The sequence below is a fragment of the Sparus aurata genome, chromosome 24, assembly GCF_900880675.1.
Source record: "Sparus aurata chromosome 24, fSpaAur1.1, whole genome shotgun sequence".
In the NCBI taxonomy this organism is placed as follows: Eukaryota; Metazoa; Chordata; class Actinopteri; order Spariformes; family Sparidae; genus Sparus; species Sparus aurata.
In genome coordinates this window covers 8,882,827-8,909,511 of record NC_044210.1, presented here as the reverse complement: position 1 = coordinate 8,909,511, position 26,685 = coordinate 8,882,827, and the positions used below count along the sequence as shown (strand labels likewise).

Sequence of the window (26,685 nt, the reverse complement as noted above, 5' to 3'; positions counted from 1 at the left end):
TCTTTCACATTTCACTCTTTTGAACCTCGACACTCGAAAATCAATCAAGACTCAAACCCACAACCTCAAAACTTCCAACCCTGGTTTTACCCTGCTGAGCTAACAGGATGTGACAGACAAAGAGTCTCTCAGAGGTTTTCACTCATATGAAGTCAGCTGTCCATATTTAAGTTAAATTAACCAAGTTGACAGTTTGGTAGACAGATGTCACATTAACATGTCAGGATCTGTTCATTGTAGACACAAATTCAATATTTAATTGTCATTTATCATCACAGTAACAGAGTTACATACATTGGGAGCTGTAAACACTCATTACAGTTTTTTTTTTTTTTAAATCCATCCTGTGGTTTGGTGCCGACCTGTATACTGAACATTTAAGGAGTAGTTAATGTTTATAATCCTCAGAGAACGTTACATATGTTGTTTTTGGTACCTATCTGTTTTCTGAATATATCCGTACATGTGTGAATGTGTAAATGAGAGGCATTAACTTGCAGCATTTTGTAGAAGGAGCTTTATAAAGATAACTCCATTGACTTGTGCAGAGCTGCCATATCCAATATGGCGGCGACGTCGACGTATCACAGCAACGGACCAAACCGCAAAAGTGATGTATATGTATATACGTCTATGCCTCTACCTCTTCCTCCCTCTCTCTTTCTCTACCTACCGCTCCCTCTGTGTATAGTGCTGCGATGAATACACAGACGTGTTTTGGTAAAGGTGGCTAAAAGTCAAAGTGTGTGTGTGTGTGTGTGTCTCTCTCTCTCTCTCTCACCTGGCCAGGTCCTTGTCCTTGTTGAGGTGTTGGAAGAAGGACGGCTCACAGATGAGCTGCTCCTCCTGACACACCTGCTTACAGGAGCGTCCCGGCTCGGCCAGTTTGACCTGCAGAGCGTTGAGCGGGGGCCACATCACCTGACCGTGGCAGAAGTCCTGACCACACAACAGACACACATCAGTACTGCAGACCGGCTCAACAACAGTCGAGGTACATCAACAAAGTCAGGTACGGAGGATTGAGTGACTTATTCCATTTAGATTTATATACATCAACAAAGGTAAAGAAATACATCATAGAATACAGTATTTTATATACTTTTAATGTGACACATGAATAAATGTTTTAAATCAGTCTCAGTCTTTATGCAGAGGTGACGGTTGTGGAGGCAGTACCTGGTTCTCAATGAAGGCGTTGACTCTCTGCAGCATCCCCTCACAGGTGAACTCGTAGGGCAGGTAGGGCTCAATCTGATCACACAAACATACAACAGGTCAAAGAAGAAGTGTCAGGAGAGGACACTCTGCATGAGCCTGTTTCACTGTATGTCATCTTTTGAGTCCTGTCCACAGTCTGAAACTTCAAGCAGAGAGGACCAACAACTGAAGCTTTGTTGTGCACTAAGTGACTGTGTGTGAAGGGAGAAAGACGAGTCGGAGGAGGAGAGGGGAGGGAAGGAGCCCGAGCCAAGCTGGAGCCTGGTAGGCTGCAGCTCGCCACGGATCACGAAGCATATGAGGCTCTGAGGCTTGTCTGCTGAACAAAGCCATTGTTCCGAATCGCTCGGCGGAGCACAACAAACAAGAGGTCCAGAACCCGGCTGTTAAATATGCATGGGCCCCGACGTGAAGACGGAACACGATCTTGTCTTTTCTACTGTCACTCATCCTCAATCTTAGCATTTCTGTCAGTCAGGCCATCTGATTTAGATCATCGACATGTAGCTTTTCTTTGTCTAATGTGAGTGGAGCCTAAATATCATTGGGTTTGAGGGAATTTGTGACGATGTTGCGCTGCTCTCTGATATTTTATAACCTAAATGATGATGTAATCAGCAGATTAATCAGGACAGAAGGTCAATAGCTGCAGCTCCAAGCAGCACATGTGTGTAATTATTTGTAAGTGTAAATTATTTATTTGTATATCTGGGTGCCCCCAATGATTTCATGTCCATTAATGTTTTGTATCGTGTAGTTCGTCTACTACAGTTTAAATTATTGATGTCCCCTTGTTTTTAAATTGTGCGTTATCTTAAAAATAAATTCCAACTCTAACTGAAATGAATACAATATTAATGAGGTAATAAACTTTTTTTCCATTACTGAATAAACAAGCTGTTCTCAGAGGAAAATAAGGTCCACAGAACACCGGTTGAAGCTAGAAAGGCGGCAGGGTCCGCCACATATAAACAAAGCAAAACAGTGTTTAACTGTGCTGTCCTTTAAGGTCAGTTTGTTTATTCATTCGTGAAAAGAGATTTTATTTATATATATATATATATACACAAACAAACATTTAAGAGACTCTCTCAATGAAGATCTGAAATAGACCTTTGATTGTTTTTCTTGCATTTCCAACACGTTTTGGTCTCCTTTGGCAGTGAAACAGACAGAATTTTGATGATCAAATAGTTGTTTAAGCCATTTCTCCAGTAACAAATTGAAAATATATCTCTTGTTGCTCCTTAAATGTGAATTGCTTCATTTCTTTGTTGAATGGAGAGTAAATTCAATCTCTTTTGGGGTTTTGCACCAAACATGGACTTTGGTTACATCCACATGAGCTCCAACAAATTGGAAAGTATTTTTTTCCAAACAATCACTTAAAAATATTTTTCCTTTGCAGCTGCACTTGCTATAAACAGGGTTCGTACACTTTTTTCAAGGTCAAATTCAAGCACTTTTCAAGCATTTTTAAGGGTCATTTTTAAGATTTTCCAGCACCTTATTGCTGGGGTGAAATACGTATCTAAGGGAATATATATACTTGTGATTTTTTTTCTTCACTTTTTATCACAGTTATGTACATTGTATCATGCTGTAAACATCTAAAATTATATTTTATAATAGCAAAAACTTCAGACATTAATTATCCAGTCTGATCCCAATTTTGTGAAAGACACAGAGTTATAATGTCAAGCACTTTCAAGCACTTAAACTAAAATCCAAGCACTTTTCAGACCTTGAAAACACAACATTGAAATTCAAGCACTTTCAAGGATTTCAAGCACCCATACGAACCCTGTATAAAGCACAATGAAACAACAATGATACTTAATAAGAAATTGGAACTGAAATCAGGGCATTAACAATATTGAACCCTCTCCTAACCGCCTGAACACGTTTCATCCTCTCGTGTCTACTTCTGTGTTTACCTTCTGGCTGAGGATAGACCGGATGGCCCTCTCCACCTCTGCAGAGTTCTCTATATCCACCGTCCACACGTGGGGTTGACCGATGTACACCTCAGCGTAGGGGTGTTGAGAGGTCAGCTGCGGAGAGAGTGGAGGTTAGGAAAAACAAACCCAGCTTTTAAAGGTTGCCTGTCGAGCAAAGGAGAAACGCTCACCTCTCTCAGCGTGGGCTTGCCCTTGAAGAAGTCTGTGTTCTTGCTGCTCTTTGGCGGGTTGAATTTGGGGTTGAGGAAGGCGCAGCCGTTGGCGATGGCCTCCAGGGGGGCGGGACCCTCGTAGGGGAAGGACAGACCCACAAACAGCTGCAGAGGAGAGAAAAGCAAGACCTCTAGATTAATTCAAGTATAAACTTCACAGAGAACTGCAGCTACTGAAATAACCAGAGGATCAAAGAAGGTGCAAAGTGTAGAGGTGTGTATAAGTTCATTGGCCATGTCGAGGAGTTTCGGTTGTTTGCTGATAGCAGCAGTTAGCCCGTGTTGATGGAAACCTCCCATGTTATCAGCAAAAGAAAAAAGTCGAGGCAGCACTTTTTCTCCATGAAACAAGGGAGGAAAAACAAGCAGAATAATGTGAAGACATCCCTCTAATGTTTATTCCTCCCTAAAGGCTACGAGGTTTGGTACAGAGGGAGTTCTGTGGAGATTTTGCAGATGGAAACACACAACAGTAGCAGCCAATTAAGGAAAAACTATTAACCAACTCTCAAGATGCTCACAATTAGACCACTGTACGAATCTGAAATGACTCATATAAAGCAATATTTATACACCACCAGAGCTCGATCAGTCAGTCTCGGAATGAGCCTGGTCTGCTCTACTTCAGCAAACTGTTTCCACTGACTGAGATCAGTGGTCCAACTCCATCCTGTTCACCCTCAGAGTAACATCCTGGTCCCACTTGTATAACTTTTAGAGTACAAAAACTCAAATTATCAGTAAATCTATGAGGAAAAACATAAGAAAAGCGAATAAAGTAATTGGTTCTTTCTGCTTTTATTTCCTCTTAATTATCTTACGACCCAGTTTGGGAACCTACTGACTTACTGGTGTGTTGACTCAGGTTAACTGTCTGGTACTGTAAGTGCAGTACTAACTGTATTCAACATCATAAGTTTATGTTGCTTTTATTGATAATTATTTACCCAAGTACTTTACTTAACATCATTTTGAGGTACTTGAGTGTTTCTCTTGCCTGTTACTTCATACTTCTGCTCCTCTACGTTTAGTTGATAACTTTAGTTACTAGATACTGTGCAGATTCGGATAACTGACCTGGCCGACAGTCATCTATTCCTCATTTTCTCCCCCAGCGCTGTATAGTAAATTGTGTTAGCACTTTTTCAGTGGCCAGTATGAACAAGAGGAATGGATGCATGTTAGGTAATGTGAGTACAAAGCTAATTAAACCTTTGAAAACAAAAACACAGACATGAATAGGTAAAGGTGTGATGTGAGGTGATCTGAAGGCTCATAGTTTAGTGGAGAGAGTAATAGTTTACACACTGTATCCTCTGTGGGTGTTCAGATACAGCCAACAGTTGTGCTCACACACTTTAAAGTAAACACTGTACCTATAGAGAAGCTGGAGGAGGCTCTAATAACAAGTTCACTCCTCCTGGATGGGAAGAGCAAATATTTGCAGAAGCGGCGTGTCCACAGGAGAAAGAGACAGTTATCCAGAAACACAGAGATGAGGGTCGAGGAGAGTGGAGGGGGAGGTGGTGGCGGTGGTAAAAGAGGCTAGAGGCTCATTTACTGGAGCTACAATGACCGGTTTGTGCGAGTTGTGTTGGAGGAACACAACAGAAAGTCAACACAGTGTCTTTAACGCACAATGCAGAGCTGTACCATGAAGCATGTCAGCACACACTCCACTCAGCTTTACATGTGAACAGAACCAGAGTGTTGTTAGCGACAAACTTCTGCCAACAGGTGGCAGCAGAGCACGTTCAATCTCTTTCTCTGAGTGTGTGCGTGCATGCAAAAGCTCCTCAATGCTGAGAAACAGTCACCTACTATTTATAGGGGGCAATGAGGGGAGGGAGGGGAGGGGAGGGAGGGGAGGGGAGGAGGGAGGGGGGGGCATTGAATCTATTGAATCCATACACACTGAACGACTCAACGGTGGAGAGGAAAGAAACGATCTCTGCGTCTCCTGTGAGCGCTTCCTTGCATTGAAGCAGTTTTGTGTACTCTGGTTCAAGGACGTCCTGGTTCTAAGATCCGCCGCTCTAAGATCAGAGCTGCTGTTTCATTGATTCGTTGGAGAATGCTGCCTTTGTGTTCATTTATAACCAGATATAAACACACTGCTTCAAGCAACAACACCCAGGGAGAAGGCACACAAACAGTTGCATGTGACGGACCGTAACAGAGATGTCATGAAAGTACAATGCAGGCCTTTGCCAAATGTATCGCACAAAGAGGAACAGGAAGTTATCGAGAGCACGTACGCTGATAAATATAACTCCAAAATCTTTATCTGCGACTCACATGCAAATTTAAGTTGATGAGCTGACCATACCGAGGTGACGGAGAACCATATCACCGTTGTGCTCCCACACGACATGCTTGGAGTCTGGTAGCGCTGCAGCAGCCCCGCGCCACATCAATTAAACAATGCGGTCGCTGAGTTTAATGAGCCAGCGAGTTAATTAGGCTGTTTTATATTGGCATTTTCTAATTCCAGCACCTGCCAGGGGATGTGTTTGTTTTCTACTATGCGGAATGTGACGACAAACCAGATGTACAAGACGAGTGAAATGAGTTCCAAAACAGAACTTCTTTCCCGTTTCATATAGAGTTCTGTGGTTAATATATAATGCGATGGGTGTGTGGAAGGAGTAGGAAAATAAGAAACACGTGTAAGACAAGCCACAGGCAGACAGTAGGAGCCAATTAAACAGAGTTAGACGTATGAGATGGAAGCGAAGCAAAGTCAGAAAAATCAGAGCCCTTTGTCTCCGTCAGTCTGCGACATGACACAGTAAAGCTCACCTCACTTCAGAGCTTAGATCACTGACACAGAACAGCACGTCAGAGTTTATTTCAGGATATTTTGTTTGAGAGAAAAAAAACAATGTCAGACATCAACACAAGTATTTTTACAACACACTCTGTCAATAGTTAAATCCCCACGAGGATGGTTAGCTGATTGCACGTTAACAGTCAATGTGTTGTTGGAAAACTGTGCAACAGCACCTCCTTGTTTTCCTTGTAAGTGCTTAACAACACTGCGGTTAAAATGGGTTTTTGTGAGCTTCATGGGCCGGATATGGAATTTTTCTATTGTACTGCATCTCTAGTGAAAGTTATCCTGCAAGGCTACTTTAATCCAGCGTACTAAAACTCACTCTGGCATCAGTATTTTTGTGTGTTGTTTTTCAACACTTTAATGATCTGCTCCACTGCTGAATACACCTTCACTCTTCGCTCCAAAAGCCTCCAACATCACTGGATTTTTGGTTTTCAGGTGCTCAGTGCAGAGCTGGATTTACCGGCCAAAAATGGTTTTTGGCTAAAGCCGCGTTCAGAATCTTTTCAGCACAAAAGGGAGTTTAAATCTCAATCCATCTTTTTTTTCTATAAAAGTCTGAATCATGATCTGTTGCTCCCTCGCTCCCTTTTTATCCCTGCCCCAGCTCTTGTCTGATGTCTCTCTCCTCGCTCTGTCTGCTTCTCCGCCCTCCCTCCCTCCCTCCCTCCCTCCCTGGGCTGATGGGAAAGCGTCTGGTTTCAGAGGTTGAAGAAATCGAAGCTCTCTTCCACCTTATTCTTCTGAAAAGGATGACGACTGGAGCCAAAAGGACAGACTACATCTTTCAGTGCCAGCACTAATGACTGTTTTCACCTTCAGCACACATTGTTGTCTGGTTTTTAAGGCCCATGTTATTTTAATTCCGTTCCCCTATGGCGATGGGCAACTCCATAAAATTAAGTGGATATTCACTGCTTCCCCACGTGTCGTGAACGTAAAAGAAAAGTGGATTGGGTCATTTAATTTATAGCTTGACTCCTTCACTGATTGTCCAATCATAGCTCAGCAACCATACAGAAATATTGTGCATGAGTCTGATAAGAGGGATTTCAAGAGTTTGGAGGGTGGAGATTTTAGCCTTTCCCAAACCAAAAACACACGAGTGTAAGAATGCAAGGAATGGATTTAACAGTGTGTTTATCGGCTCCAACATCTGCAAATGGTAGCAGATGGTATGTCTGGATAACAAGCTAACTATATCCAGCAGTAACATAGTTCAAAGGACAAGTAGCACATCATTAACTAACTAATGTATGTGTAGGTTACTGGTTAAGGTTAATAAAAGTTCAAGTTTACAACTAGCACGTACAGTGTGCTGCATTTCCTCACTGTGGATGCCAGGTCTTGGATGCTATTGGAGTTTTTGCTAATGTTGGCAGCTCTGTCTCGCTCTTAATTGACTTTAGGGAACCCCGACTTACTGTACCCAAGAAAGCCCTTTGTAAGCCAAACACAGAGGTTTGTCCTCATCCAAAAAGCTTTTTAAAGTGACTAAAACTGTTTGAAAATAAAGTATTTCTAGCTAACAAAGTAGTGGTGAAATAACAGTCTGATCTTCCATTTTTTCCTATCAAGCTTAAAATATCAGAACTAACCAACTAGCTCTACACTGGACAATATACGAGCAATGCTGTTACTTTATTTCCATGTCTTCTTCATGGATCATGAACTCGTCAGAATGCTAATTCTTTAGCTTTTGATTCAGCCTTTTAGCACAATATTATAAAGCAATTAAAAAAAAACCTAAAACATGTAGTTTAAGACCGTGACTGAGACTGTGTGATACATTACAAAGACAGACAGGGTCAGCATTTTCAATCAACTGATGGCGCTAATGTAAGCTTAATTGGCTAGCTAGCTGCTCCAAATCATAATCGTCTTAAATAATTGAAGGTTATCAGATTAAGCAACTTAATTAGCTCGCTAGCTGTGTCAGACCTTATTTTGTCTTAAAAAATTTAAAATTAAGCACTGAATTGTTAAGTGTCAAATCTGGCACTGCAACCATCAACTGTTTCAGACATTATTCATAGCTAAATGTGTATTTGTGTTCTTAATTTTTATCAAAACAATTTGAGGTAACAGGCTCTCCAATTTGAAGCTTTCAATACACAAAACAAAGCTATTTGTGTTCACCAGTTCACAATTTGTGAACATATAAAGTGTGTCTAGCTGAGAGCTGTAACTCCACACGGTATGATCTAGTCTGGCGGCGGACTAGTGCTGTGTCCTTGTCTTTGTGACTGAGAGTGAGTTGAGTGGTGAGAGGAAGGGACAAGTCATGACGTGAATGGAGAAGTGCTTCTGTGGACCGCTGGACTGAGGACGGACTCAGACAAAGTAGAGTCACTTAGATCAAGGTCCTTTTCATAAGAGGGCCTCTGTTCACAGACACTTTTTAATTTTATCATCCAACATCTCTTTTAAGAATCATGTCTTTGCTCTCTAACATGTCTTTCACTGTAAGTTACAAGTGGATTTAGGCACATTTTTTAATGTAATAAAAAATTAGTGTCTGTGAATTAAGTTAAGTTAGATCTGAGCATTTCTTTAAGGAAAGCGCTCAGTTCATTCAAAATAATATTTTAAAAGCAAGTGTCTCAGTGTCACAGCGACTGCTATTACAGGAACATTCAGAGCAGGTTTCACAGCCTCGCCGCATACAAACAGGCCATGGTTTAATACGACAACACTGTCCTCGATATTCTGCAGGTTAGCCGGGCCACAGTTTCTCGGTCATTTAAAAAATGTCAGCGGGAAAAGCGTAGGAGGTGGTATGTGGCTTTCACAGTCACCTAATAAGCCCCGTACCCTCACTCTTTTATTTCCCTGCAGGGTCATTTTTTCAACTGAGACAATTTACAGCCGGATGGACTCACCTTGGTTTCTCTGAGGAGGAACTGCAGGTCTCGGCCGCTCAGGATGCCGTGGTTCTTGACGTAGCTGGGGAGGTGCACGGTGCTGGTGCCGTGCACCGTGCCGTGGACCTCCATGTAGCTGTGGATGGTGTCCAGGTATTTCTTTTTGTCCTGGAACAAACAGGGCAATAGATTTAGTTTTTTCACTGATTATTCTTCATTCAGGGATGTACACAAACCATAATCCTCGGGAAAACATTCTCTCCGACAGAGGAAAAATAAAAAGAATGTCACCTTTTCTGCAAAATACTGACACAAATTGATATTTATTATGTAGATAAAATGATTTAGGTTATCTAGGTTAAGCTGGTCTAATCCAGAGAAAAACCTCCTTGAATGAACCATTCTGATTTACATTGTTTTTTGAGAAGGGATCAGGATCATTACTCTGTTATGTGGCCTGATGAACTTTTGTTCAAGCTACCTGACTGACCACCTGGCCACAATGGAAGGCCAAGCTTAAAATAGCATTGTGCAAAGAGAGTCAGTGTGCACAATACCCCGCTATTGTTTATTAAAGTCTACCTGATCCGGGATGTCCTTGATGAAAAAGACACTGAAGCATTCAAAGCATGCCAATGAAACCTGCTTCCTTTATACCAAAAGTCATATCCAGCCTACTCCCATCACACTGGAATGCTGCCCAGCAGATTTAACAGTCGACCAGGTCTAGAAGATAAAGACATTTAGATACAAATTTAATTTAATTGTAATGTCTTAAGGGGCAGTCCACCTGATGTTTCATATGAAGATAAGTTAATGTCTGAGAACCAGACAAATCTGTATGCTCATGTTTCAGTTGCTTCAGATGTGTCTGGCCCTCTTCCTGTTCAGAAAGATTTCCAGATGACCTGGTAAAAGTCAGGATATCTCGGTTTCTGCTGCATTGACATTGAACAATCCATTTTCAAAATCAACTGCAAACTTTATAGTGGGGGATGCTAAATGTGTCGAGTAAGTAATGTGTCGAGTACTTCTTGAATTTGGGGTTTTAGTTTTTGTGCTCCACACAGGAAATCACCCATGAGAAAAATGTGTGACTTCGTTAGCTATTGGAGTTTCTAACTCCATGTCAAGTCATTTTATAAGGTAAAAGAATAATGTTAACATCCACTGCATTGCCTATTCAGCGTAGCAGGTATAATCAGTCCGTTATAGTATATCCACCTGACACAGACTGTGAGAGGCCCAAACCTTTCATCCTTTTAAACCATTTATATGCCCCCCAAAAAAGGATGTTTTTATTATTCATTCTTCTTTGCCTAAAAGTGTGCTTTCATCTTCAAGGGCACCTTTAAGGTTGCCTGAATTTTCCTCTGCGTTCTTTCATGTGTTTGCAGATTTGTAAAAAACAGTCCAGCATGTCATGAAACAGAATTACAAATGATATCAAAGATGCTGGAAGAAGTGTATGTGTGAGCCTGGGTTAAGTGGACTGCGTAGCAAGATGTGAAAAGGTGAATTGTCTCAATGGAATCTCACGAAAGTGTTGACTTTTTTGACAAAACCGTTTCTTGAACTGGCCAATAATGTGTTTACTTTTATCATCTTCTAAAGCAGAAGCTTCATTTCAAAGAGTTGAGTTAATTTATTTGGATGGAAACACAATAAAAGGCCTTTGATTGTCCCCACGCGATTGTCACAGCAGGTCTTTGATTTTTTTAAAAACGAGGACATGACTGCAGTATAACCCAGCCGAATTTTCACACGAAATATTCTCCATGTTTCTTCTGTTGAAGTGCAAAATGTGTCTTTTTCACTTGTCCTGCACTTTCTAAAACGGAGTCATCAGGGAGCAGCGTACAGTCCAGCTGAACGCTCTTAAAGCTGAGCACTTCAGGGAGGCAGTATAGATGAAAGCCTTTTTCTCCATAATGACAGGATGTCTCAAAGGCACATTCACCGGTTATGTTCACAGACGCACGCACGCACGCGCGCGCGCGCGCACACACACACACACACACACACACACACACACACACACACACACACACACACACACACACACACACACACACACACACACACACACACACACACACACACACACACACACACACTCTGCCAAACAGGAATATCATTGATCACCTATTGTTTCAACACTCACGGGGCAGCAAATCCTCATTACTGTTAAAAGTTACCCGTTTCAAATTTACTCACAACTCCTACACACAAGCTTGCCTTTGAAAGTGTTCTGCCTCCAGGACATTTCCCTGCTCTCAGTCTCGATGTGTGTGTGTGTGTGTGGGTAAGTGTGTACGTGTGTCTACCTCAGTGCTTCCTTTTTGGGTTTAAATTTCAGGTAGCCGCTCGTCAGGGTCTCTGGAGGCCTGGCTATCAGATGCCTCCAGCCAGCCTGCTGTAACTAAAGCAGCCCGTGTGTGTGTGTGTGTGTGTGTGTGTGAGTGTGAGTTTGAGTGTGTGTGTGAGAGAGAGAGAGAGAGAGAGAGAGAGAGAGAGAGAGAGAGAGAGAGAGAGAGAGAGAGAGAGAGAGAGAGAGAGAGAGAGAGAGAGAGAGAGAGAGTGTGTGAGTGTGGGAGATGAAGTCCTAATTAGAGGTTGAAATCACTATCCTGTAATCTTTTCACTCAGGAGAGCAGAGCGAGGATTTATGTGCGTGTATGAAGGGATTTAAAAATGAAGGTTACCGGTAGGTACCTGGAGAAGAGGCTCACACACACACATACACACTCACATATATACACACACACTTTTTAAAATCTACAGAAGGCTGTGCATGTAAAAACCCCTATTTTTACACTTGAACCTTCCCTGTAGTAAGGCGAAAAAATATTATTTTAAAATAATTTAAATGCAGTATAAATTAGAGCTCCAACAATCATCTGAAGCAAAAATGTCAAAGATTATCTGGTTCCAGGTACTTATATGTAAGGATTTGCTGTTTTTGTTTGTCATTTATGAAAGTAAAAGAAGTAGTACACCCCTTTGCGAAATTGTGGGAAGATTTTTCACTATTTTTTGACTACTGACCACTATCTTATAGACTATTGAATAAATTGAATTATTACCATTTTTCACGTTTCCTTCACTGCAGAGATGTAAAAATTGAGTATGTAAATACTGTCTGTACTGATACAGTAGGAGAGGGAGCAACGTGCTGTAAATTGGAATTTTAATAACATTTCTGGGGCTGTGTACATGTGACATGACTGTGAGTGCTTAGAGCAGAAGGACAAAAAACACTACTAAAGGAAAGACATCCTATAGTCTCTAAAGGCAGCTGGATTTGTGTGATGTGTGTTTATTGTGACCGCTTGAGTGACCCTGTGTGTGTGCGCAGAAGAACAGCATAGATTGCCGTGACCCTTCGAGGCAGTCACAAAGCTTTTACGGTCAGAGGACATTGGTTGCCAGATGCGCTCTGGAGCATGTCTGGATTCTCTCTCACACAAATGTACACTCTTTGAATAAAGGGGAAAGTGTTTAAAATAAACCGACAGCATCGAAACAGGTTGAAAAATCCTGACAAAGAGCGATGGGAATGTAAGTTAGGCATGTTTGCAAGTGACAGTTTTAGATGAATTGCGGATTTTCTTTGCTTTTCCTTCACATAATGATACTGTGTCAACTTCAGTTCATAATCCTGCCTCAGCTGTCAGCACACAGTGAAGTAGAAAGAAGTTATGACTTTGTAACACTAACAGGCGTGAAGACAGAGTGATAATATTACCAGAGCTTTCCCCTCCATGTCCTTGGACAGCCCATGTGGTGTTCAGCGAGAGGAGTGCGTGTATTCGTCTGTACTGTATGTGGATGTATATATCTCAGAGCACGTGCAATATGCAATCTGAAACCAGGAAGCAGATCGATTGCAGCAGCCTTGTACGGGAGCATGTGCTTAGGGAGTTATAAAATAACTGCTTTAGCTGGAGAGGTTGATTGAAGCAGGAGAGACGGAGGAGGAGGTGAGTTTTATGACCTTGTAAATCAGAGGGAATTTGTAAACCCTGGCTCGGAGAGGAAACAGGAGAGGCGGCGGCTGCAGCTTTCTGTCGGCCGAGGGGAGGGCTGAAGGATGGGTGTTCGGGGAAGGAAAGCTTACTGGCTGACAGACAAAACCTTTGAGGAAATAAAGGCAAAAAAGGTTGAGATGCATAATTAACCGATTCCCGTTTATGACTGCTAGAATTACAGCACTCACAAGGAAAAAGGTTCATTCGATAGTGTGCATATCCACTTAATTAGGGCTTAAAAATATGTTTATTGTGCTTTAACACTCAAGTTGACACGCTGCAGTCATGCTAGCACCTCTGTGAGGCTTTACTTGGGCAGAGCAGGGCTTTGCAGGTAAAAAGCTAGCATCATGCTTAATATGCTGATGCATAGCACGTATAAAAATTACTGTGTTCACCATCTTAGTTTGTCTTATTAGCATGCTAACATTTTGCTAATAAGGACAAAATACAAACTACTTCCAGACCTTCTCAGCACATTCATTTCAACTAAATTTCCTTCAAGCCCAAATGTAATTGTGGAAATGTAATTGTGGAGCAGAAGCGAGTACAAATGAAAAATATAAAATATTGCGGGCAAGAAAAAACAAATGTTACTTCAGCCAAGTAATATAACTTGAAACAGCATATGCTCTGGTTGCTAAAATAAAGTTAATAATATTCAAACTTAAAAGCTATGTTTATAAGCTTTTTAATAATAGATGAAAAAAATGAGGACAAGGAGCATCAGCTCTCTGATCCGTGGTTCTGATGGAAATAAACAAGCTTGACATGTGAGTGTACAGCACTGTTTTTCCTTTTGTTATTACACTTCTCCTCTCTATGTGTTCATATAGAGGCATAGCTGCAGCACTGGGAGCAGATTTTGATGTTTCAGCGCTTTATCTTGACAGGTAGCAGTGTCGAGACACTGGGGATGTAGCGGATACATTTTGCCTTACAGCACATTTCAACTGTAACAATCAACCGTTTCCTGCACCTGAGACACTGTTTTTGATCCAGGCCTCGTCGTCCGTTTGTTAACTCCTCATGTTCTTTCTTTAAAATTATTTTATTGTACATCAGTGTCTGTTGTCATTTTAGAGCTTTAATGTTCGGTGATAGTGCCGAGTGCTTGTCGTCTTTAAGCAAAGCATCATACGTGCAATAGTTTCTGACACCACTGCAGCAACGTTAAGATGCAGGAAGGACTTTTGCCTAATCAGAATGCAGACAGGTGCACTTGGTTTGACTTACTCAACCCTCAAACTGCCATCAACATCCAACATCAAACGCACCTCTGATAATCTTTCCATCTAATATTATTTCCAAATGACAGACTCTGGGGCCCCAAAACTGGCAGCTTGTCAGTCAGGACAAAAAATAACTTCAACCACTTTTCAGAGAAGGAGGAAAAACTGTTTTCCCACGTATCACACATGCAGATGCAGATGCGTTATACACACACACACCACTCTCTTTTATGCACGTCTAATGCTTAGGTATTTTCACGTCTATTGCATCTCTTACTCAACCAAACATTAAGATAATAATCAAAAACCATAGCCAATCAGCAATCATATAGCAATCGCACGCACTTCCATCAGGAAATGTGTGATTGCTATCATTCGAAGTATTGCATGACGTCACTGTGGCTCCTTACATCAGATAGACGGAGAGTGCTGCACACCACTACAGATAAACACGTACCAGGTGTAACAGATAAATGTTAACAGATGTACTTGTAAATAAAGAGCTTAACGAATGTCACACAAAAGCCAGTTGATACTTTGACAGATACTTAAGAAATCCCCAGAGGGACATGGTTGGTACAGTCGTCTCCAGAAGGGCTTGGAGTGCATTCAGGAGGTGTTATTTACTTCAATGCCTTGCCACGCCCCATTAGACATAACAGTGTAGAACCGATCGGAGTTTGGTAGCTGGCCATGTTTCTGACTGTCAGGCAGCAAAGGAGGTGCTGCGTGAAGTCCCTGCAACGTATATGTTGGCTGCACAATCATCCAAGTGTAACAATTTGAAAAAAATAAATAAAAAAATCACAGCAACTGTAATACTCCTGCATGTCCTACAGCTACAGAAACACCTGTTAACGTCATATGCTTCATTGGGCGCAATTAAAAGCTTTGCACCTTGTATACAGAAGCTAACAACCCCAGGGGGGGATCTTAACACCAGTTCCATACATTCAAGCTACTTCTTAGTGAGGCGTGCAGTGAACAAAGCAGGTGCCATCAGGAGGGAGTCATATTATTTAAAACCTAATTATCAAAACATTTCCTGCCCTAGGTCCATGTAGTATAAGCAGAGCTGGGCAGCATGCTCAATTAAAACAAGAATAATTACTTGTTTTTCTAATATTAATGTTATTATTTTCCTCGACTGCAGCTACTATAATTCATTTCACTGTTAATTACACTATTTTTCTCATTGCACGTTGACTGCATTCCGTCTTTACTCATAAATCTGAAAAAGTCGTTACTGCTTCGGTGAATGATCAAGGAAGTGCTCACCCTCCTTTCGCTCAATCAAATCAAAGTAGATGGAACGCAGCACATTTCAGGTCAGTCTGAGTCGAGGCAAGGTCAGTGTGTCCCCACTCCATGAAAGGAAATGACTAACTTAAACCGCATTTCAAAATGTTCAGCTCATGTGGGACATCTATTGTTTTCTAACACCAATATTGTTCACACTCAAAATATATAATCACTTTCAAATTCAGGTTTTCAGTACTGGCTATTGCACTTAGCCAATTGCAATATTGATTACATTCCAATTAATTGCTCAGCCCCAACATCTTACACTTTGGATCTGAGTCACAAAGTAAACCAATAACAGCACCTTCTGAAAATGTCTTGGGCCTAATTCAATAAAACATCTGTGACAGAAGGAGTCGATTTAATAACCGCAGTAACGTTTCCCACTCCAGCCCAGCTCTTTCCTCAAATGTCCAATTCGGGTTTCTACACTGGCACTCACAGCGGCTTAATGGCACCGGGGATTGCTTCATCAGATCAGACAGGCACTGTAAAACTAAAGAAGGTTTAATGTTCAACTCAACTTGGTTATCCATCTTCAAAAGTGGGAAGGAGCACACTGGTGTCTGTTTATGAGCACAAAAGGGTGAGAGTGTGGGACGGTTGCCCTTCTACTCTGCATATGTCAGCACTGTGCATATATATGTGTGTTTGTCTGTGTGTCCCTGTCAGCTCAGTGTGTCTTTCTTCAGCATGTCCTCTGATCTGCTGCCAAGGGCCTGCAGCTTTTCCCTCTCCGTACATCCTACTCATTCTCACCTTTCTCTGAGTTGCCTTCTGCCTCATCAAATGCTTTCTGACAGACTGAACACTGAAAAACAGGGATACTGACTGATTTTATAACGAGATGGCACACTGATGGGGTGAGGACTGGGTTAAAGCCTTTAAACTCTATGCTAACAGGTTGACGATATGTCTCGACTTGAAATGGTAATGCAGACCATCCATCGACTCACAGTGAAACATTAGCTGCTTTCCATCATGTGTGTTTGTATGGGAATAGAGAGAAAAGGCAGGCAGTCACTCTCGGCTCCCTCGCTCTGCCTTTCCACTCCTCCTACTGGGTTGCTATGGCGACGGCTCCCTCTGAGGTGGTCTGGCCATTTCATTTCGGGTCTCGCCATCAATGCCGCCTGTTCCACAACAAAATAATTACTCGCCATCCTGGTTCTTTAATCCCCAGGATCTCCTTCAAGTCCTTCAGGTCAGATGAGAGACTAGCCAGGTTTTCAGTGAGGCCAGAGAAAAATGAGGAATAATGTAATTTCACTACAAATTGTTTCCCAAAAAAGGATCCTAGCTTTAATTACAGGTTTGACCTTCACCACTATTGTGTAGTGCAGACACCTCTCTACTGCGCATGAAGATATCCCCTAAAAATCAAGTTGTTTTTGTGCTTCTGCTTTCTAAAAAGTATTGCAGCTCCCATTTATTTAAAGGGGCATTATGTTGGCTGGGAGAAGAAATATATTTTTTTTCCATAACTTAATAAACAAGCTCTGTTCTCAGAGGAAAAAAAGGTCCCCAAGAACACTGTTTGAAGGTAGAAAGGTAGCAGGGTCCGCAGATTTATACAAAGTAAAACAGTATGAAATTGTGTTTGTTTGTTCAGTTGTTTATTCCGTTTAATCAGTCACACAAAGAGACTTTGTTTGTTTAGGGTTGTTTAGACATAAAAAAAATAGTTTCTCTTCTACATAGTGCAGCTTTATTTTCCGATTCTGAAACAAAAATGAAAACAAATGAATTTCAAGGCCTGGTTCTGAAAATCGATGCAATTTCAATTGGGACAACCTGACAAAAAAGTATATCGAAATATGGTCCAATTACAAGAGCTCCATTCAGTAATAGCTTAGCAAGCCAGAGCGATTTTGTTGCTATGCAGGCAGTGAACGTACAGCTCAAGCTAGTAAAAAAAATGCTTCTTTAGGCATTAATGTTTCATGATACAGGCTAGCACAGCTGACGCTAATGTTCAAATGAGTGTTGGAGTATTGAAGGTGTATGGACTATGATGAAAACATGTTCTGATTAAAGTGTGTGAGGGAGAGACTGTGCGTATGTGTGTCTGGGTGATTGCTCAATCCGCCTTTTGCAGTGGTTCACTTCGTACACCTGTGGGATGACTGTGACCTGAGCACCTTTGCATACTGATCAGGCAGGGAGAGAGCCTTTCAATGGGCTGTATTTTGCGTGAAGACTATTACTTGCCTAACCCACATTAACCCCGACAAATTAATCTGCAGGAAGGAGACGGAGTTCGACAGGAGAACTGTTCCGTTACAATGCCGTCTCAGGCACTCTAATGTGGTCTGTACAGATTTTCTCTGGATAAATTCTGTTTTGCAGCTCAATAAGGCAAAACATGGAGATAAAAATGACCTTGAAATAATACACATATTTACTTCAGCTTCCTTTATCAAGCCACTTGGAGTTTTTTTGTTTTGTTTCATGAGGCCTACAAGGCAGAAGATAAAAGGGCTCACGTGGAATTATAAACATTGCAATTGGATGGTGTTAAGGAAGATAAGAGCTGAAGTTAAGGCTTAAGCTGCAGTTTTGGATGGCATTTATCAGGACACAGGTCCTTGCACAACAACATAGGTAAAGAAGCCTTGAAATGGGAAACATGGAGGCAAAGGAGCACACTGAACTTTGGTTATCAGGGCTGAGAGATTTAATTCAGTTTCTACAAATCAAAATGCTGACTGCACCTTCCTCAAGTGCTATCTGCTGAGTCTTCAGATCATTAATCTCCTTTAATTCCATTGTGAATTTTTACCTCAATTCATGAAATAGTTTTCTTACAGTAGGCCTCACTTTTCTGTTTTAAATAGAGGACATATCATTTGAAATGAGCCCTCTCAAGTGTAGAGAAAGAGATCGAAGGACAGCGCAATTTGAAAGGAGTAGGGAGGGAAATGGAGTACGGCAGTCTGCTCGTTATCAGTCTGCTCCAAAATGGCCCTTTAATTAAAAGCAGGAGGTAATGAACACGCTTGGGAGTCTGATTAGTAGCTAATGCCCCTTGCTGTGAGCTGATGGGCTCCCCCGTCTGCCCTTTTAAAGCTAGACTGAATGGTTCCGCCTCAGTAGTACTAGAAGCCACAAACCAAAGCAGCACGCCTGCTACCTCTGGATTATAACACTACAACACCTTGGGATTGAGAGCCTTACAATGAGGCTTTGAAATTCAAACTGTACACACGATGTTCATCATGAATTTCTTTTAGATTAGGTATGCTTGGAGTGTGTTTGGTTACTGTCAATTATTTTCTAAACACAACACGTCCTTGTCCTGGTACAGCTGTTTCTTGTTGGATTTTGTACTGGATCACTTCTTTGGGACAAATTACCGTACACTGGTATGTGACTGGTTACATGTATGGCATGCTACTTAGTGTAAATAATTCAAAACTATTGGTATCACCTTTCAGATCACTTAAAGATCTTTTGATCCTCCATGTTGGCCGTGTCAAAGTTCAATATGCTGATGTCATATCTATTATAGGGTGCAGCAGAGCATTAAAGAGGCAGGCTGATATAGTTACCAGTGTGAACACTCATCCAAGTCTTGGAACATAATATTTAAGTGCCCTTGATCAAGACACTTAACTCCCATCTGCTCCAACAGAATGCCTAAGTGGTAAATTAGAAAAAACTTTACTTACATTGGGCAGCTCCAAATTTAAAGGTATGAAACTATTAATCTTTTATGTTCCAGGAAGAACAGGACCTCAGCTGGTGAGAATCTAAATAACTGTAATAACTGCAAAATGCAATTTTCACACAAAGAAACTACGTATCAGGGCGATGAATCAATCAGTGAATGAGTCATCTATAGGAGGAAAGGAGACAAAAAAAAGTTGCATTCATGGTCGGGGCCTTAACCTCTAGACAAAAGATTCCAACCCGTGGTATTGAGCTGCTCGACTACTAAGAAAAAATTGTAATTACACTTAAACAATCAAAAGAATTAAATACTGTGCCTGCAAGTGAGCAGAAGTGTAAAAAAAGACAGAAGGAGGAAGCGGTAAATAAACAATCCAAACAGAATGTTTTAAGTGATGGATAAAATAAGTTAAAGCAACTACATTGGAAGGTTAAGATAATTAGCCAGTTTGTTTTGACTTATCATTCAATTCTACGCATCTTCATCTCACATCCCTCTGATGTAAAGAGGCATTTGCACTACAGGCATGATACTTGAAGACATCGCTTTCTATAGCTTCAATTATCATTCCACCAAGTTACTCTGTCAGACATCTAAAGAGTCAGTTGGACTCGGAGCAACACAGTCTGAAACATACATGATGTCGGTCTGCTTAAAGCTCATCAAGGCGCGGGCAGTAATCCAACCATCAATGGCATGCCAAACAATGTGCAAATCTCTCCAAGTCTCTAAGTCGTTTTTGTCTAGGATACAGTAATCCCTTGGTCTCCGTGCCGCAGTGTGAGCATGCATTTGAATATATTAAAACTCCACGGAGAGGGCGATAAGCTGAATTTGAGCTCCTAAACCAGACTGTTATTAAGTTTCCTGTGAAAGTTTTACCCAAGGTTGTTCAAAGAGTTGCACTCACTGCACAGCTCTCAGAGGTCTGAAAATGGGTTACCCTTGGTGCACTGGTGTTCTTTGGCATGCCTTGTGTGTCACTTTCATCTTCAGAGGGAACCCATATATATATACATATACACACACAGACACAAATCTGTGTGTGCCTTTGTGCATGTCAGAACATTTAAGTGTTAAAAAGATGTTCAAAGGGTTTGCAAATATATCTATATAGTATACAATGGTGTTTAAGTTTTTTTATTGTGCACCTATCTGGTCAGAGAGAACAATATTTAGCTAATTTGCTTACCTTCATTCAAGAATCAATTTTAATCATGTTTAGGTGTCAAATGTAAATGTTTCAGGGTGTAAAAATGTGTAAAGTGTGTGTAATAGTGCATAAAAGACTGTATTACCTTCCAGAAGTTGTCGACCTTGCCGTAAACCAGTGATTGGTTCTGTCTCTTGATGTCATCAATGTGCTTGATGTCGCTGGCGTTGAGGTGCTGCTCCACCACGAAGCCCAGGAAGCTGTTGTCTGGGGTGTGAGCTGCAGCAAGATAAATGAATAAAAATATATAAACGCACACAAATACAAAAAAATAATGAAAATCGGTGTCATTTCACTTTCAGTATGCTGCATTTAAATGCGGCAAGATGGAAAAGACTAAGAGAAAGAAAAGAGAAAGAAAGAGGTGGAAATAAAAGTCAGTGATCAGTTCTTTGAATATAAAACAACAAATGACTTGAGGCCATTTTCTCGCCTTAATTTATGCATCACTGAGGCAAAAACAAAAACACCTCAAATAAATCTTTCACAAGTGTCTGCTTTTCAGAGTCGGTACTATTCAGCTAAATGAATAAGCCCATTTCAATTTCAGCATTTAGCACAGATCATAATTCCAGGGACAGAATGGACAGTTGCACAACATAACTGGGCTTTTCAATGCTGTAGAGATTGTAGATCTCCTTGAGGCACATTTGTGATTTGTGATATTGGGTTACATGAATAAAATTGACTTGATATCTCGACAAGCACTCTGGATTTTTGCTCCATCCGCTCCTTACTGCCCAGTGATGACTAGTTACTGAAGCCCGGATTTGGCAGCACTTTACCTTACTGCCATCTGCCTAGTAAAACAAATGTGAAGACGAGGCTTTTCAGTGTGCAGAAAAGATTTAGTCAGAAATGAATATGCTTTTGAACCTAATTTCAAAACAAAAAGGGAATGGTATAAGCAGGCTGCAATGCAGACCTCATCACCTTTTAAAGGGAATGAAACAGGCTGCAAAGGAGGTGTTTGGTGCACATTTGTGGTTTGTCTCAGAGACTCGAGGGAGCTGCTGTGGTCAGAGCTCGTTTTTTACCACAACGCCATTACTGCAGAGGCAAATTAAGGTCAGTCGGAGGAGATGGAATTTGCTTCAGTACAGTAAATAAAAGGATTTATTGGGACCATTTGTACAAAGAATTTCCACACCACAGCTGCAAATTAACACGCCTACATCCATGAAAAGAAGTTAGATTCAACTCCTGCAACCACTGGCCTGATAACACCTTTTGTAATAACAGCTGATAAAACATGGCTTTTAAAACATGACATGGACGGGACACAGCTGCTGTATTATGATTTGACAGAATGTGCAAACAAAACGTACTGTAAAGCTCAACACAAGTAGTTCCGCAAATACAGTCAATGTGTTTTTATCGGGGCGCTGGCTCGAATGTGACATTTCCTCGACAAAAGGTTTGTTCATTTGGTCTCTTCAGGCAGTTTACATATTGATTGATTGATTTACTCTGATTAAGAGCCTTTAGGAAAACACAGAGAAGAAAAAAAGAGCAGGAAATGTGTAAGGCAGAGTATATGAGCCCAGCACCAGACCAGGCAATTTTCAAACAATGACAAAAATGTGTTATTTCTTTTAAAGGATTTAATGAAGGGGCAAGAGCAAAGTAAAAACCACCTTGTACTGATCTTAAATAACAACAATAAATAGTTTCCACTACACTCGTGGAATGTTTTTTGGATGCTTATCACAGGTTGCTTGACACTTTAAAAGAGCCAACGGAGACACTTTCCTCTGAGCATGACATGTTTAGTAACATGTAAGCTGACATACAGCATTGTTAAATAATTTCTCTTGAAGAGGAGCCAGACGGTAGAGACGATTCATCACACTGCATGTGTTTACATGGGTCGGGGTTGCAAATTCTGTCCGACTCCTAATCTAGTTTATTTAAATTCTGGTCCTGTTCTGCACTTCCGAGAATTAAAATGCACAGAGGAACCAATTATCAGCTGAATACTATTCACTCAGTGTTTTTTGTGTGTAGGAGAGCACAAGAATGTGGGAGTAGATGTTATGAAGATCTCACCAGATCTGCGTGAGGCGTCGGTGTGGGCAGGAGCCTAATGTTCTGAAATTACCTCCAGTGTCTCTCTAATAATGGCTGATAAAACAATAACATAAAAATAAGAATATAAACAGCTCAATAACACAGCTAAATATACTTCTTTCAAGCGTAACTCCATTAAAACTGCTAAATTAAAAGGATGTCAACTGACTGGTCATGGTTAGTACTACTGAGCATTGAACATTTTTGTACTGTTATACAGTATCTACTGATTTGTGGAGTGACGGGAAGGAACAGCAAACAAGTGCAAATTTAAGATGAATGACCATTCATTCGTTTGTTCTGTGAGGCTAATGACTTCTTTCTTTGTAATAAAAAAAGAATAGCAAATAATGTGATGAGGATGGACATTTTTGAGGCTATTCATTGCCCATCATCATGTCTACTATTACAAGACCATTAATGTACTCAGACTTGATGTTAATTGTTACATGGGGCTACAAAGTGCTACTTCAATGATTATGGGAATTGGTTACACTCCAAAGAATTAGGATTAAGAGGAACATGCATTATAAGAGCATTTTTAAACAAACACATGCCAGCACAACACCTAAGGTGGTAACTAATAACTGCAATGTGTTTCTGAGGCAAACAGGCAGAGAAGGTCCTAGGCACTGGGAGGAGGCAGCACTAGCACTCGTGTACCAAACTGACTGTGTAAACAGGACAGGCTGTTAATTAGTGTTCAGCCCTCTCGATGCATTTGGCAACAGATGCCTCCTCTCCCACTAGAGCCGCCACTCAAAATGTCACTCAACTTGCCACAGCTTCATCCGCTATTAACTAACAAACAGCCTGGGAGGACAGCGGTGCCGGAGAAGCAGCTGCTTTGTTGCACTTGAAATTTGAAAGTAGGGAACAAGTTTGCTTTGTAAGGAATCCTGGATTCCCTCTGTTAAATTGGGTATAATTTTTTGTGCAAAGTGGTCGAGATTAGTCGGGGAACAGGGGGAAGAAATGCTGGTTATACTTGAGGGCAGGATATCCTGTCCAACAGGGTGAGTGTGACTGCTCACTGACTTCCTTTTAAAACTGTGGCAGCAGTAAAGTCTCACTATGTCAGTGCTAGAGGCAGACTATGCTACATTATCACACAATGGCACCTGCACAAGAAAACGCACCAGGAAAAAGTAAAGCAAAGTCACAGACTAAGGATTATGTGATTACTGTTGGCCCAACACTTGAGAGTGTGGATTAATTTGACAAGAAAAACTTCTATACTGCTGGCCAGACAGAAAAAGAAAATAAGGCTTCTAACTGCAGAATGTATCATCAGCACTAAAATCTCCAACATTTTACATCAAAGACTGTGTTTATATGACTTATTTGGTTCGACCTGAGGGGCGAAAATAAATAAACTTTTAACAGTTTAGCTTCTATATTTTTTTAAGAAATCTCTAAAGATGGTGTGTGTGGTGAACTGAAGCATTGGCTCTACCAGACAGTCCCTCATTACAATTATGAAAATGAAGTGTGTTTAATCTCAAAGTAATTTTCTCTGGTGAGTACTTATTTCCATCTCTGTAGCAATTAGAATATAAACATTACCATCTGCCAAAGAACTAATGATTGATGATGTATGTCTATTACGCCAGCATGTCCTTCAATACTGCTGAGCTCTGCATTTAGGATTCAATTCAGCAGCAGCAGCTTGGTCTCAAACTCTATCTGAGAAATCAAAGGAATAGTTTGTAGTCTTGCCAAGATTTATGATGAGAAGGTTGAGATCACTCACGTGTCTCTACACCAACTGTCAAGCAAGGGCTAGCAGCGGTTAGCTTAGCTTAGTATGCAAACTGGAAACAGGGGAAACGGCATGGCTCTGTCTGAGGGCTAACATATACGCCTACCGGAACCTCTGAAGCTCAAACAAGCTAACTGCTTTCTAACTTACGCTGTGTATGTAGCTAACTCCCAGCAACAGAGTGAATAAACGTTTTTCACAAAATGTTGAGCTACGCTAGTATCAAAGCACATTCACAAGAAGATTAAATAATATAATAGATGATTAGCACCGGTAGAGTTATTGATCTTTTTCAGACAAAGACTTGGCCAGCTTTTATCCTTTAAATTGCTCTCCAATTTGACCATCAGCATTAAAATATTCACATTAAAACTGATGTAATACTAGGTAAAGTATATTAAAAACTGCGTGACTATCTCATTATGCTAACTGGCTACAGTGCAACAGTCAAATTTTGATACAACAAACAGATGGAAAGATCTGTGATGTAAAGGTAGGATGACATCTTAGAAGCCATTTCATGAACTTTCTACAGGAAAATTTCAAATGGTATACATCTAATTTTCAACAGATTCTTCCTTTTCTAGTTAGGGTAAGGCAAGGGTTCTGGTGAAATCAATTCAAGTACCACATTTTTGTGCAGCTATTTGAGAGATACAGCTCACAACTGAAGTCTATTGATCCCACACAGATGGAGGAAAAAAAAAAGGTAACCTTGAGTGAGTAGGTGTGCCAGGGATACTATCAATCAAAGCTTCATAGGCACTATCAGCCGAGCAGATCTCAGGGTCAATTACGTAGTTGGCAATGCTTCAAAGATAAATACTATCTGCTGCTATGTTCAACCTCTGACCAGTATTAATCATTGTTTCCAGAATGCTAATGCTAATGTTAAACATTTATCAGCAGATATACACACAGAGAGAATGTACCTGAGCAGACATATGGTAGCAACCGCTTTTGTGCAGTATGACACTGATAGGATGGACATAGAAGGAATAGTCAAAACATTTTGACACTTGATTAACAAAGCTGATTTCTTCGCCATATGTATCCTTAACTAAGTTTCTAAATGGGGTTTTAAAAAAGCACAAGTGCATGACAAAGGCGTCAGATGGCTAAAGTATCTCTGTGACAGTAATGCAGAAGGATTAAAGAAATGATCACTTTTCATAGTCATCCTTGTTTACAAAATAATTACATGAAAAAGAAGAAGAAGTCTGAATATCTAATTCTGTGCTCGGTATAGCTCACTTCAGGTTCACATGCCTCTGTAACAGACTTGTTTTTGGGCTGATGAAGTGCGTGCTAAATAAGTCAGACTTGGACTTGAATCCTTACATGTCATTCTGACCTACATCAAAAGTTAAATGTATCTTATTTTCTGATTATAGATGACTTGTGCTGTTGGAACCGAGCCAAATTAAATAAGATGGGCAGCCCATTCAAACACAAACTGTACACAAGAAAACACTCCCTGCTATCCGGACTCTGATATTGATTAATGAGGACAATTTGGCCTTGTCTTGTCTTATTGGCCAGAGGCCACATGCTCCCTTTTTCCACAACCAATGATTTATGGAGCTGTACCTAATCGTAACAAATGTACCAATCCCAAAGAAGGATGAATAACCCAGCAGCACCTGATGTGTCCACGTTTACATCTACATTCAATAGGTGAGCTGAGGAATATAAGGATGTCCAAATATGACATTTTATTAAAAAGGTGCAGTGGGGCGAATTTAGGAGGACAGAGGAGGCTATAGTTAGATTGGAAAATGTAACATTCAGTATTTAGTTTTCATTATTGTAAAATATTTTAAAAACAAGAATCCCTCTGCAGAAAATTCAGCTTTTACACCTACACATTTTGCATTGCCATTTTTCTTCAATAGCCCAGAACGAACAAACCAAACACTAGCTCTAGAGACAGCCTTTTGATTTTATCATAGCGGCCACCATGAGGGGATTGTTACATGTTTGTTGTTGGTTGCAATCTGCATCCTCACTGCGACATGCGACTGAATCCTACACACTGGACCTTTAAGGTTTGAGCAAGTAAGTCCCTCTAGTTAAGACTAGATACTAAGTTGAAAGAGAGAGTGTTTTTTGTAGGACCAGTTTTGTGGCGAGATTGCTTCTGGACAACTAAATTTAGGCATTACCCTTGCGGATCCTGATAAGATCCCAAAAATGCCCTCAAGCAGTCAGCCCCACCCATTGTAAATCCAAGCTAACAGACACAGCTGCTCAGAAATATACACAACTAGTTAAATTTAAAAATATTGTTTGTGCCTAATCTGAT

At 40.8% G+C, this 26,685-nt stretch overlaps 1 protein-coding gene and 1 long non-coding RNA gene across 2 annotated transcripts in view; one reads left to right on the top strand and one right to left on the bottom strand.

The window, feature by feature from the left end:
* mgat5 (alpha-1,6-mannosylglycoprotein 6-beta-N-acetylglucosaminyltransferase) overlaps positions 1-26,685 on the bottom strand; it is an 89,362-nt gene that overhangs the window by 5,923 nt on the left and 56,754 nt on the right. Inside the window, exons 11-16 of the mRNA XM_030409957.1 lie at positions 20,634-20,767; positions 9,116-9,265; positions 3,353-3,499; positions 3,159-3,275; positions 1,180-1,254; positions 782-939 (exon numbers count right to left, since the gene is read on the bottom strand). Coding sequence (XP_030265817.1) covers positions 782-939; positions 1,180-1,254; positions 3,159-3,275; positions 3,353-3,499; positions 9,116-9,265; positions 20,634-20,767 — 781 coding nt within the window. The remainder of the gene's footprint in view (positions 1-781; positions 940-1,179; positions 1,255-3,158; positions 3,276-3,352; positions 3,500-9,115; positions 9,266-20,633; positions 20,768-26,685) is intronic.
* On the top strand, positions 877-2,073 carry LOC115577133 (uncharacterized). The gene is made up of 2 exons (XR_003983029.1): positions 877-1,012; positions 1,139-2,073. It is a non-coding gene; the product is annotated as an uncharacterized LOC115577133 (long non-coding RNA).